Source organism: Meriones unguiculatus, chromosome 8 (assembly GCF_030254825.1).
Source record: "Meriones unguiculatus strain TT.TT164.6M chromosome 8, Bangor_MerUng_6.1, whole genome shotgun sequence".
NCBI lineage: Eukaryota > Metazoa > Chordata > Mammalia > Rodentia > Muridae > Meriones > Meriones unguiculatus.
In genome coordinates, this window is record NC_083356.1 from 68,117,715 (window position 1) to 68,130,737 (window position 13,023).

The 13,023-nt window shown below is 36.5% G+C and overlaps 1 protein-coding gene across 1 annotated transcript in view; it reads right to left on the bottom strand.

Annotated features, from left to right (window-relative positions):
• Nucleotides 1-1,077: 1,077 nt before the first annotated feature.
• The window catches only part of Nxph2 (neurexophilin 2), a 99,776-nt gene continuing 87,830 nt past the window's right edge, over nt 1,078-13,023 (bottom strand). The window contains exon 2 of the mRNA XM_060389693.1: nt 1,078-3,300. Within this exon, the coding sequence (XP_060245676.1) occupies nt 2,575-3,300 (726 nt within the window). The 3' untranslated portion in view covers nt 1,078-2,574. The remainder of the gene's footprint in view (nt 3,301-13,023) is intronic.

Genomic DNA, 13,023 nt, shown 5'->3' on the forward strand with positions numbered 1-13,023 from the left:
CATTTTAACTAGGCTTGTCATTTATTTTCTATCTTGGAGATGTGGTGTAACTGTCTTCTCACACATACAGATGACAGCTAACAGTGCCCCTTCTGAAGTATTCTTTTTCTTAAGCTACTCTTGGGTAGGCTATTAGTTTCCCTTCTAGCTTAACACTAAAATTTTAAAGGCTTTATTTCTTAATTTTTATGTAGTCTGTTCTCCCATCAGAAACTTGATTATATTGATGTCTTTTTACTTAATTTAATACTAAAAAATAACAATGTTTTTTATAGGAATGTGTGCATTTTCATGTTTAAATGGTATCTGAATTATAATATGCCAAATTTTATCACTGATGATCATGTAGTTTGAAATGAAGTTATGACTTAGAAATAGATGTGGCATATGTTCTATATCACTTTAAAAATATGCCTGTGAAAACTTGAAAAAAAAATCACAAATCCTGCTTGAACTGAAGAACTGCAAAAATTGATTTGCAATTTATTTCTTTGCATAAAAATATTTATTTCTCAGCATTTCAATATCAGTTAATTTATAATCTAATTTTATGTTTTGAACAACACAATTAGAACAGCAGCTGCACCTACAGAGATTTTTTACTTGATGTCAGACCATGTGCTATCTGCTTTACCGAATTACTATTTATTCCATAAGCCACATATCCATCCTGCCCTAATTAATGTATATTCAAGGAAAATCTTAATATTTAATTGATGTTACAAACATATAACACACAGAGAGAGAAAATGAGAGAGACAGAATAAAACTATGTGAGGAATAAAGAAAATGAAAAAACTCTTTTTTTTCATATTTTTTATTATTTTTTTTTACACTTTATCCATTTTGTATCCCCCCATAAGTCCCTCCCTCCTCCCCTCCCGGTCCCACCCTCCCTACCCCTTCTTCATGCATGCCCCTCTCCAAGTCCACTGATAGGGGAGGTCCTCCTCTCCTTCCTTCTGATCTTAGTCTATCAGATCACATCAGGAGTGGCTGCATTGTCATCTTCTGTGGCCTGGTAAGACTGCTCTCCCCTCTTTAATAAAACAAACAACTACTTAGAGTCATGTGCCAAACTAGCAAATTATTTTATTTACATAAAAATGCATACAGAAAAAATGTATACAGAAAATTATAAGTACACGTTTCCACATATTTTACAATAAATAGTATTTACTCATGTTTCTAGACGGACATAAAAAGTTGTCTCAAAATATTATTTACCAACAATAAAATCACAAAAACACCCAATGATCTCAAAGGAGAAACGTCAATCATGGACTACCTCATACTAAGCCTAGCGCAACCTGTACAAAGACAAAATAAGACACTACAGATATCACCAGGAAAAGAACAGAATAGGAATGTAAAATAGAGAACAAAGCTCTTAGCTTTCTTAACAGTGTAATAAGAGCATATTTGTTGGTTAGGACTTACCTGCAGTGAGTCCTCTTTGAGTGTTTTACTTTACTGATATTGTATAGTTGAGAAGTGAGAAAGAAGTTAACATCAGCTACGAGGAGAGCACCCACAAGTCCTAGAAGACTTCTCCCTTTGTCTGTTCGCATACAGTGTAAAGTTACATCATAAACATGACCACCCAACTCTTCTAGAAGATGAGGACACAGAGTAAAGTAATTTCAAAAGCTCAGTGACAAGGGATTGCAGAAATCAGCATTTAACATTTAGGGACACTCAAATGTAACTTATTATTTCCACTCAGAATTCTTATTCTCATTACCTAAACAAAAAGAAAATCCTAATCTGAGGGACTACAATAATGAGCCCATAACTGCACAGAAACACCTTCTTTCAGTTTTAGAATTGTTCCACAAATATAGATAAAGTCAGACTGTCAAATGAAGGAAATGAAGTCCTAAATTTTAATATAAATAAAACTTTAAAAAATAATTTTGCATCACTGAAGTGTATAAAACATCATCATCTTCATTACTGTTGAGTTGACTTAGACCCACATTTGCTAATCTAATACCCAAAAGGTTCATTCCAATATCACTCAGATGAGAATCATAATAGTAACATGCATCAACCTCATTAGTGTGTTTGGTTCTCCTGATATTGCAGCTATTAAAACTGACACCAATTTGAAGAGATAGGAAGTTTAAAATGTGTTCAACACCAGAAACACAATCCATCTATTAAATACCATCTTTCAGATACTTTACTGAACCTACTCTATGAAAACCTTCCAAAACATTTCAAAGGCAGGCTCATTGAAAAGCAATGCTTATTACATGCATAATTTGAGTACTCCCTTCACATACAGCTACTGCTGATGCTTCTTACAGAGAAGTAACATTTCCAGAATGTTACCATTGCACAGAAAAATGATGGTTTCATAATCAGTTTGACTTTTTAAATAAAGGTACTTATCACCAAAACAAATGCACTTCACATTTGACTTTTTTTTTTAATTTGGAAACTGGACAAAGAATTATAAGCCACTGCCAGAAATAGAAGGGATCCTTTGCCGTGAAAAGCTGGGCCTGTTTCTTGGGCATCCTGGGTAAATTAACAAGAGTATTATATTTCTATTAACTGAGAAAAGATTCATCCAGAAGATAAATATGGTGTCTCACTATGGTAATTGTAGTCAGGACAAACCTTTTGTACAAGTTTATAATCAACACTGTAAAAGGCAATGTAAATGCAGATGACCTTGAAGGGTTTGGAACATAACCAGGACACATGACTCTGAGTCTGCTCCTGGTAGCAGATCTTGGATGGGTCGAAATTGCACAAAGCGGTCTTCTTTGCCCGGTCTGTTTTTTCATACTCAATATGGCAGTTGAAAGATTTGGATTCCTTAGTCTCCAAGGTAGATTGGGGGGCTACTTCAAATTCCACTGCTTTAGAGGGAGGTACCAAGCTCACTGAAATATTGCCCAAACCTGTCGAATTATGTCGGAAATAAACACTGAAAGTTCCATTTCCATGATCAACAATTTTCCCTGTGATGAGCAGGTTAAGTTTGACAGTTTTAATGTTCGAATGGAAGTCACCCCACCCAAACATTTTCTTAAATTTTCCTGTTTTCACTATTGGCCGTCTTTTAGTTCTTGCCAGCGGCTCCTGAATCTCTGTGATGTTGGTCAGCCAGTCCCAAAAGCTTTCCATGCTGTCTGCATATGCTGGCTTTGGCCCTGGAGCCCGTTTAACAAATAGACGCAGAGGATTGGTAATCCTTGAGTGTCCAACCAACGTTCCTGGAACATTTCTTTCTTCCCAGTCCACACCCTCCGTGCTGTGTATCACCTTTTCACTTTCACAAAACAGCTGTGGAAAAAGAAGAAAGATAAATATACTTTGGGATGGGCTTTGAATATAAGTATAGGTTGATAAGGCAAAGAGAAGTGAGATGTTAGATTCCAAAGGTCAGTTTAACAATATAATGACAAGAGCATTTAAGACAATCAGTATAAAATGTTAATACATGATAAACAATGCTAAAGAATGCTAAATGGAGAGGTTAAATTTGGTATTCCAGCTTAGTGGTTGCTTTGATCCTCTCTATCCTCAGGATTTAATTTTGAAGATTGGCTCAAGTAGTGGTTTTTGGCCCTTATCCAATAAATCATTATATTTGTATTAGTTTTTTTTTTAGATAGATAAATATGTAAACACCAAAGTTTTACCAAGGAACTATAAGCCATTTAAATATAAGCTATTGATAAATCTTGAAAATGTTTTTGAAAGATTAAGACATTGCTCTATTAAAACCTCAGAATACATAATTTCATAATTTTTGTTAAAATTCTATCTTAGAATCTGTAATGCTAAATAGTATTAACATTTTGGATATCAGGTAGTTATAGAAACTATATAATTGCTAGATTAAAATCCCTGGCCCAAAGTAAAGTTTTGATGTGTTTGTGATGAAATAACTAAAGTATATGGAGGAACTCCTAATAAAATAATATGCTGTTTTAATTAATGTGTTTATCTGGCAAAAAAAAAAGTTCTTAAATGTGAAACCTAAGCCTAAATGATAATGCTATTCGTGTTTCCCCAAACCATAATCACATTGAAAATGCTTTTAAGTTTGTTACAAGTTTTATTTGTGATAGGGCCTGTATATCCCTAGATGGCCTAGAACCAGGTACACAAAACTGGCTTCAAACTCATATAAGTCTATATCTGTCAAGTGCTAGGATTAAAGGTATACGCCAGTTTGCAAAAAATAAATAAATAAATAAATAAGGATAAGTAGTTGATTTTCTATGTTAATTTTAGATGAGAAAATAATCATTATATATTCAATTGCCTTACATAAGAGAAAATAATGTGAAAAGCTATAAATTGATTAAAAGACTTATAGCTTAATAAATTTTATTGTAATAAAACTGTACTTCAAATACATAATTACTAAGAAAGATCTACATGTCTGTTTTGTAATTTCCAAAATATGTTGGTTCAAACTATAGCAGCCACTGAGACAGCACATTTATTTAGATTTTTTACTTTTTATTGTTTTGGTAGTAGAAGTCATCATGATTGCCCCAAATCATTTAGTTACATCAATGTGGATTTTGAGGGGCAAGATTATTACATATATAAAACTGTTACTTGAAATGAACATTTATGAATGACTTACAGAGTCTGGAAAGTGGAAGTTTCTGATGAAAATATACATACCTTTTTATATTAATGATACAAAACTACTATTTAATGATTCCACAGAAAACTATTAGCAGGAGGAGCAAAGTAAGTCTGAATACTTTTCCAGCCCATTCAAACTCACAAAGCATTTGTCAAAACTAGTTTCAGATTATAGTTTAAACTATTATTTTTAATAAAATTTCAGAAGAGAATAAAGGCAGCAAGAACTGAAAATAGAAGAGAGTGTAGTTTGAAAATGTGATCTTTCTTTTTTTAACTAATTATTTTATTTTATTTGTTTGTTTATTTATTAATTACAACTTATTCACTGCAGCCCTCTCCCTCTCTTCCCTGTCCTATCCACCCTCCCTCTTCTCCCCCAATGCCCTTCCCTAGTCCCCTGATAGGGGAGGACCTCCTCCCCTTCTATTTGACCCTAGCCCTCAGGTCTCATCAAGGCTGGCTGTATCATCTTCTTTTGTGGCCTGGCAAGGCTGCACCCCCAGGTGATCAAAGAGCCTGCCACTGAGTTCATGTCAGAGACAGCCCCTGTACCCCTTACTAGGGAACCCATTTGGAGACTGATTAGCCTATGAGCTTCCTTTGAACTGGGGGTCTAGGCCCTCTCCATGCAAGGTCCTTGGTTGGAGTATCTGTCTCTGCAGGCCCCCCTGGGCCCAGGTTTTTTGGCTCTGTTGTTCTCCTCATGGAGTTCCTGTCCCCTCCAGGTCTTTCTAGCTCCCTCTTCTTCCATAAGGTTTCTGCCACTCTGCCCAAAGTTTGACCATGAGTTTCAGTATCTCCTTCGATATCCTGGTGGGTAGGGTCTTTCAGACAGCCTCTGTGGAAGGCTCCTGTCCTGTTCCTTGTCTTCTCCTACTTTCGATGTCTATTCGGTGTGCCCTTCTGAATGAGGATTAAGTATCTTCCCTAAAGCCCTCCTTGTTGTTTAGCTTCTTTAGGACTATAGATTTTAGTATGATTATCCTATAGTATATGGCAAACATCCACTTATAAGTGAGCATATACCGTATGTGTCTTTCTGCTTCTAGGTTACCTCACTCAGGATGATCTTTCCTTAGTAGTTACAAAACTTTAGAAGTTTAAGTTCTAGCAGAACCTTGTTAGACATGCCTTTACTTACATAGTTCCAGAATCACTGCAGGGTAGGGATCCAAAGACTCAAAAACGGTGGAGTTTTTTTTGTTTTGTTTTGTTTTTGTTGTTGTTGTTCGTTTGTTTTGTTTTGTTTTTGCTTTTTTTCCCCAAAATTCTTTTCCTATCACTAAAACTACTACAGGTAAATTAAGGATGGTTTGATATAACACTCATACTTTTATAAGAATTCACATCCAATCAATATCTTCTTAGGTGTTTACATACACACCTGCAGAATTGATAACCTCCAGACCCATCTTGGCAAGAGTGAAGCTATTCCAAAGGAAGATATTTGTGGCACTCCATTTGGCTAAAATACTAATTTTTTAAAACCCTAGATAAATTGAAATTTATCTTGGAATCTTATGTTGGGAAAAGGAAAGGGCAAAGCTTTTGTCAGCCAGAGAAGAATCTGTCTTCTAGGAAGAAATTTCACACAGCTCTGACAAACTTAACGTATCACCTTGCTCCAGAAGAAACAGGAACAGAGACAATGATGGGCAGGGCCACACCTTAACCAGGACTGCTCAGTTAGTTATGCATACCTCTTGCTCTCTAAGAGACTTGGAGGAATCTGTAGAACTATCTACTTTTTCTTCTCCCAAATGTGGTCACATTAAATACACATTCTTTTTCTGTTTCTCTGTGTTTTTTAACCATTACTATTTGACTCTTTGGTTGGTGTGTTCAGGATGGGTGGCTTTCTGTGGCTTGTTCGAACTGCCAGGATCCAGGGTCTTGCACATGATGAACAAGTGCTTTAGCACTGAACTATATCTTTAGCTCTTAATTACTTATTGTGAGATAGAAATTTACAATTTTTATTAAAGTTGGCCCGAGATTCATGGGGCTCCTTTCTTTCCCATTTCAAGTGTTTCTATTTCAGGCATGTGCCACCATATCTAATTCCATTACTTCCATCCCTGATGCATTAGGGATGACATATTCCTAAAGGAACTATTTAGGACTTGGGGATTAAAATATATCTGATGTTGTAACCATAGCTTTCTAGTTTTGAACACTCTTGGTGTATAATGTACACAAATCAATGACAATAGCCCTGGAGTTTAGTATTTTGGCTCCAGTGTTGATGGCTCCAGTGTTTACTTAATTTTTTGAGAACTGAAAAAACCTGTGTCAAGTGACACATCTTGACCCCCAGTGAGACCAAAATTACACAAGTAGATCAAAAGCCCAGTTTCTCTCTCACATGCCTGGGATTCTTGTTGACTACTTTCACCTGTGTCCAGTACTCTGTGATCTTTCCCTTGCTTACGAAACATTTCAAATATGCCCGCTGTTTGCTGAGCATCCTATTCATGAACTGTTTCTTTGCTTCCTGATCTAGAATCGACATTGCACAACTTCTGCCTGTTTGCCTTTTTCTCTCCCATGTCATATTCCTTCTGATCTACCCTGCTTTTGGTACCTACATTGTTGGGTTCCCCTCCCCCCAAATAATAGGACTGGCAAAAGAGCTCAGTGGTTAAAAGCATTTGCTGCTTAGCAGAGAGGACTTAAGCTCAGGTACCAGACCTTGTCAAGAGGCTTACAGTAAATGACATTAACCCCAGCCCCATGGACTCTAACGCCCTCTTCTGTCCTCCTGCAAAATCATGCATATTCATATATATGCGCACAAAAATATTTGTCATTTAGTTTTTTTTTTTTTCACCTTTGAGATTGTAATATAATTACATTTCCCCGTTTGCTCTCCTACCTTCAAACCTTCTCATATACCACTTCTTGCATTCTTTCAAATTTATGGCCCATTTTTTCATTAATTGTTGTTACATGCATGCACACAGCTGCATATGTGTGTGCACATAAATTGGACCTACTCAGTCTCTATAATGTTACCTCTTTGTATGTTTTCAGGTATTAGATAACTAACACTAATTGGAGAAGACCGTTTCTCTCACTCTCACCATTTCTTAATTTCTTTTAAGTCCTTGTGGGAATGAGGCCGTGTGGGCTTTTCTCCACAACTTTACTATTTCTACTGTTGTCCTTGTTCAGCTCATGTTCATCTCAGTTTAGGCAGTCATGTTGGTACAATTTTATGAGTATATCTTCTGATATTACTAGGAGACAAACTGTCGTGTCAAACTCTCTGGTCATTTGGCTCTTAACGTTATTTCTTCCCCCACAATTATTTCTGAGCCTTAGATGAGGAGTTACTTTGCAGACATATCCAGTGTCCTCAGTCTCCACAATTCTGCATTTTGATTGGTTGTGGTTTTCTGTAGCGGTCTCCATCTGTTGCAAAAAGAAGTTTCCTTGTTGAGGAGTGAGGACTACATTTATCTTTGGGTTTAAGGATGCATAGTTATAATGTGGTTAGGGCTTATTCTGTTTTGCTAAAGTAGTGGTTATAGGATCTTCTTCAAGATCCATGACTTTACTAGCTCTGGGTGGGTGGCAAGATTTCCCTCTTGTTGAGTGGGTCTTAAGGCCAGTTACATAGCTATTGGTTACTGCCAAGATATGTATGTCACAGCCAGGTTGGTGGTGCTCACCTTTAATCCCAGCACTCAGGGAGGCAGAGGCAGGAGGATTGCTGTGAGTTTGAGGCCAGCCTCATATACAAAGTGAGTCCAGGACAGCCAAGGCTACACAGAAAAACTGTCTCAAAAAATAAAACAAAACAAATCAAACAAAAGACATGCGTGTCCCTGCTGCAGCCTGAGGGTTATCACTCTATGCTTGTTGTTTGTGTTTCATAAGCATCATATCTGGGCAAGACTCTCGGCCACCTCCCTCATTTGGAAGTTTTCATGGCACCTTCTGGTACTATGAAAGCTAACCTTGAGGAGTAGCTTTCATTTGGGTTAGTTCCTGCTCTATGAAGCCTCTGGCACCTCAGTCTGAACCGCATGACATTTTTTCAGCTTGGGGACTTCTTAACTCTCTGGAGGACCAACCAAAGGCTATAGCAATAGCTTGTAATGTTTTAGGAGTTTTTAAAAAACCCTGACCAATACCTCAGAAGAGGCTGTCTCATGCTGGTGTTGGGGTATTTGTTAGATGGCTTCACATCTTGGGAGAACATTGTCAGGACAACATGGGAAAATTTCATTTAAACTATATTAAATAACTACCATATTACACTGCTTAAACTTTAATTACATTTAGAGAGAGAGAGAGAGAGAGTGTGGGTGTGTGTGTGTGGGTGTGTGTGTGTACGTGTGTGTGTGTGTGGGTGTGTACGTGTGTGTGGGTGTGTGTGTACGTGTGTGTGTGTGTGTGGGTGTGTGGGTGTGTGTGTGTGTGTGTGTGTGTGTGGGTGTGTGTGTGTCTGTGTGTGTGTGTGTGTGTATGTGTGTGTGTGTGTATGTGTGTGTGTGTGTGTGTGTGGGTGGGTGGGTGTGTACGTGTGGGTAGGTGTGTGTGTACGTGTGTGTGTGGGGGGGGTGGGTGTACGTGTGTCCATATTTACTTGGAGGTTAGAAGCAGCTAAAGGGAATTGGTTCTTTCTACCATGTAGTTTTTAGGGGACTGGATTCAAAGACTGAATCAGGTTTGGTAGCGAGTATCTTTACCTATTGACCAATCTCACCAGCCCCCCAAATTTTAATATTTTTATAACCTTCTACCAATTGATACTTTAGTAATAGAACTAAGACACCTTTTTATTCAAAAAGTATTTTGGACCACAAGTATAGGAAAATCAGTCTTTACCTCAAGTGATATGTCCTTTTTTCCTTTTAAGTGTTTGTTGGATGTTACGGGTTTTCCCTGAGAATTTTCTGCTTTGAATAAGTCTGTTGATTCAGTGCTATCTGCCAGTGTTTGTTTTTGAAAATGTATAAATATTGAGCCCAAAACAGTGACAAGCGTTTTCCAACCTTAACTCATTCTGATGCATTTTAGAATATGCAGTAGACCTCAGCATCTTATGAGACCCCTGCTTACTACTGGGCCTGCTGACAAGGTGGTGGCTCTGAAGTTACTCACTGTGTTAGTGCTCTGTTTCTGAGAAGAGACACCATGACATGGCAACTTTTATGAAGAAAAACATTCAATTGGGGTGGACTTACAGGCTCATAGTATTAGTCCATTATTGTCATGGTGGGAAGCATGGCAGCATGCAGGCAGACATGGGGCTGCAGGAGTGAAGAGGTCTATATCTGGATTGGCAGGCAGCAGGGGGAGAGAGAGAGAGAGAGAGAGAGAGAGAGAGAGAGAGAGAGACAGAGACAGAGACAGAGACAGAGACAGAGATTGGGCCACTCTTGGGCTTCTAAAACCTCAAAGCCCACCCCAGTGACACACTTCCTCCAACAAGGCCACACACATGCCAACAAGGACATACTCCTAATAGTGGCATTCCCTAATTACCAAGCATTAAAATGTACGCGCCTATGGGGGCCATTTCTATTCAAACCACCACAATCACTAATAAAAGTACATGGCCATTCACTGAATTCTTTGTAAGATAAAAAGAAAAAAATATATTCTTAGTATTTAATGAGAAATCAGATACTATCATTTGATAACTGCTATATTTGCTAACTAAAAATACATTAAGCTCTATTTTAGTCCTTAGAAATTTTCCATCTTTTCTTTTTTGCTTTGTGAACTCATACTTCTATTGTAAGTCTCAGGTATTTATCATTGTATAATATACTTTGTATTTTAAAAATATTTTTTGACTGGATGTGATGTCATATACCTGTAATGTCAACACTTTGGGGGCCATGGCAGAATGATTGTGAGTCTGAGGAGAGAAAGGGTTGCAGAGTGAGTTCCAGGCCAGCTTGAGCTATATAGACTCAATAAAAATTGTTGTTACTTATCACCAATAATAAAACACTCATATAGGCTAAAGGTTTAACTTATGGGTGGGATTGGGAAGGGATGAGGGAGGGGGCTACAGCTGGGATACAAAATGAATAAACTGTAATTAATAAAAAATAAAATTAAAATTAAAAAAGATGTATTTTCCAAAATAAATTTACAAAGATATAACAGAATTTCAACCAGACATATATGATCTCCTTAAGAAATATAGGAGAGAAAACAAAAACAAATTTAAGTCTATCAAAGAAATAAATTATGTGAGATGATTTGTATAAAGGTTCTTTGACTCTTCAGAAAAGATATTTCATGTCACATTTAAAACAGAGGTCTATTCCTAAGAAATTCATTCTAACACACTCTTCTCCATATCGAAACATGCAGACAAAGTCTTTGATTTTGCAGTTGATATACATAAAAAATAATACTTAACCAATAGCAAATATTATAACATTCCCCTCCATTATTAAAAACTCTGACTGAAAGTTATATAGGATGTGCTTATATTATATGCACATATACCATTTGTTTCTAAAATGTCTATTTGTCTATTAACTTTTCACAAACTATCATCTCTAATTTGCTCTGGCAATACCATTAGCCAAACTGATTTAAAAAAAAAAAACTGTACAGTTTTTCTGAGTAGTATGTACAATGCCAATTTCTGAAGCTAAATCCAAATCTCAACAAGTTCAGTAATGATTTTCTAGTGTAATTAAAAATAGAAATGCATTTCTCATCATCTTTAAATGCTGATAAAACTGTATCCCTCTCCAGACTTCCGCATCCTCTGGTATAACTTTTGCAGCTTCCTTTTATTATAGGTTATCACTGTGTACTGTCATCACTGAAACAGTGCATTCATATAGAAGATTCATATAGATAGATGGTTGCATTATCTAAATAAAGTTTATGCTCCCACAGAAGACCTCATAGCAGACACACTAGATAAACCAACCACAGCTCTGCTCCCATTATATACACATAACCCCGTACACAGCAAAGCAGCATGATACAGTGGGAAAAGCAACCATTTGGTACTCATCAGTATTATTCTCCTTTCAGACACTTATAACCTGAAACCTAAAGTTTTTCCTTTATATTTTGTGTATTTGTTTATTTTAAAGACAACAAGAATAGAGACTAGTTTTTAGCAAAAAACCTTCATAACCAATGTTTCTTCCAAGTCCAGTCAGAACCTCATGCTTGCTACTGAACACTGTCCTGTAAGCCTTCTAAGAACTGATTAATGAGTGCTCCATGCTATATGATAAATTAACAGCTCAGTAGAAATCCACCTTCTCAACCCAAGAGATCGATCATTTCCTCATATTTGTAGTCTCTAGCAGTGAAGTCACATCTAGATCTGAGGCCCATGTAAATTATTTTTGCTGCCTGTGTTTATAGATTTTTTAAAACTTTATAAAACTTGTTATAAATGTTCAAATAAATTAAAACACCACACACCAAAATTAACTGCATTCAAAACAATATAGCTCAACAAATTTCTATCTAGTTAGTATAGGTGTTCCAAAATGAAGCTATGGAGCTTCACATTAAATTTTCAGTAATGAATATATTTTAAGCATTTACCCACCATCAAATACAAAAAAAAAAAAAAAAAAAAAAAAAAATCCATGACAGAATTAGAACTTGAGGAACAATTGTCTTCATATTCAATTAACTTTGGTTCTAATCAAAAGTGACTACAAGAGGTCCTGCATTAGGATACAAACCATTAGGGTAAGTGTGGAACAGTTTCTGTAGTAAAATAGTCTAGGAGAAGGCACTATGTTTCTCTTAACTTGCTGGCAAAACTTTCCATCAAAGCACAGTTGTTAACTGTTATCTACAGTCCATGGCTGTGTCCTCGTGATTACTTCTGTACTTGCTGGGACGCTAATTCTAATTATCCATATCACCTTTGTTTTTTTGTCCTATAATCCTACAATAACAATGCAAAAAATACTTAAACCTATAAGCCCAAAATGAAGTTTCATAAGGTGGAAGAAAGAACAAGCAGTGAGCACTATCTGTTTGCATATTCCCCATTTTCAACACATTCATCAAAGCCTAAATAATTTATGTTTTGGTTGCTGTATCAATTTTGCAAATCACACACATTAGTTAGATATCTTTCTGCTTCTTAGAAAGCAATGCAAAAAGATTAATAAAAGCTCAAACTGTCATCAATTAAATGAAGCAAGTAGAGGAAAGCAGGTAGGGGAATAAGGCCATTTCATTTCAGTTCCTTTTGTTGCAGTGGTATAGAGGGCAGCTGACAAGCTCAAATCATTCATCTTAACAAGATGAAGCTGAGTTTCACTGATTCTTAAATTCATTCTTCTTAGAGACCAGAAGAAGCTACAATGAAGCAGGTGAACTACTAATAGCAAAGAACTGTCACAACATATAGAAATAACTTATAAATGAAAATTAAAG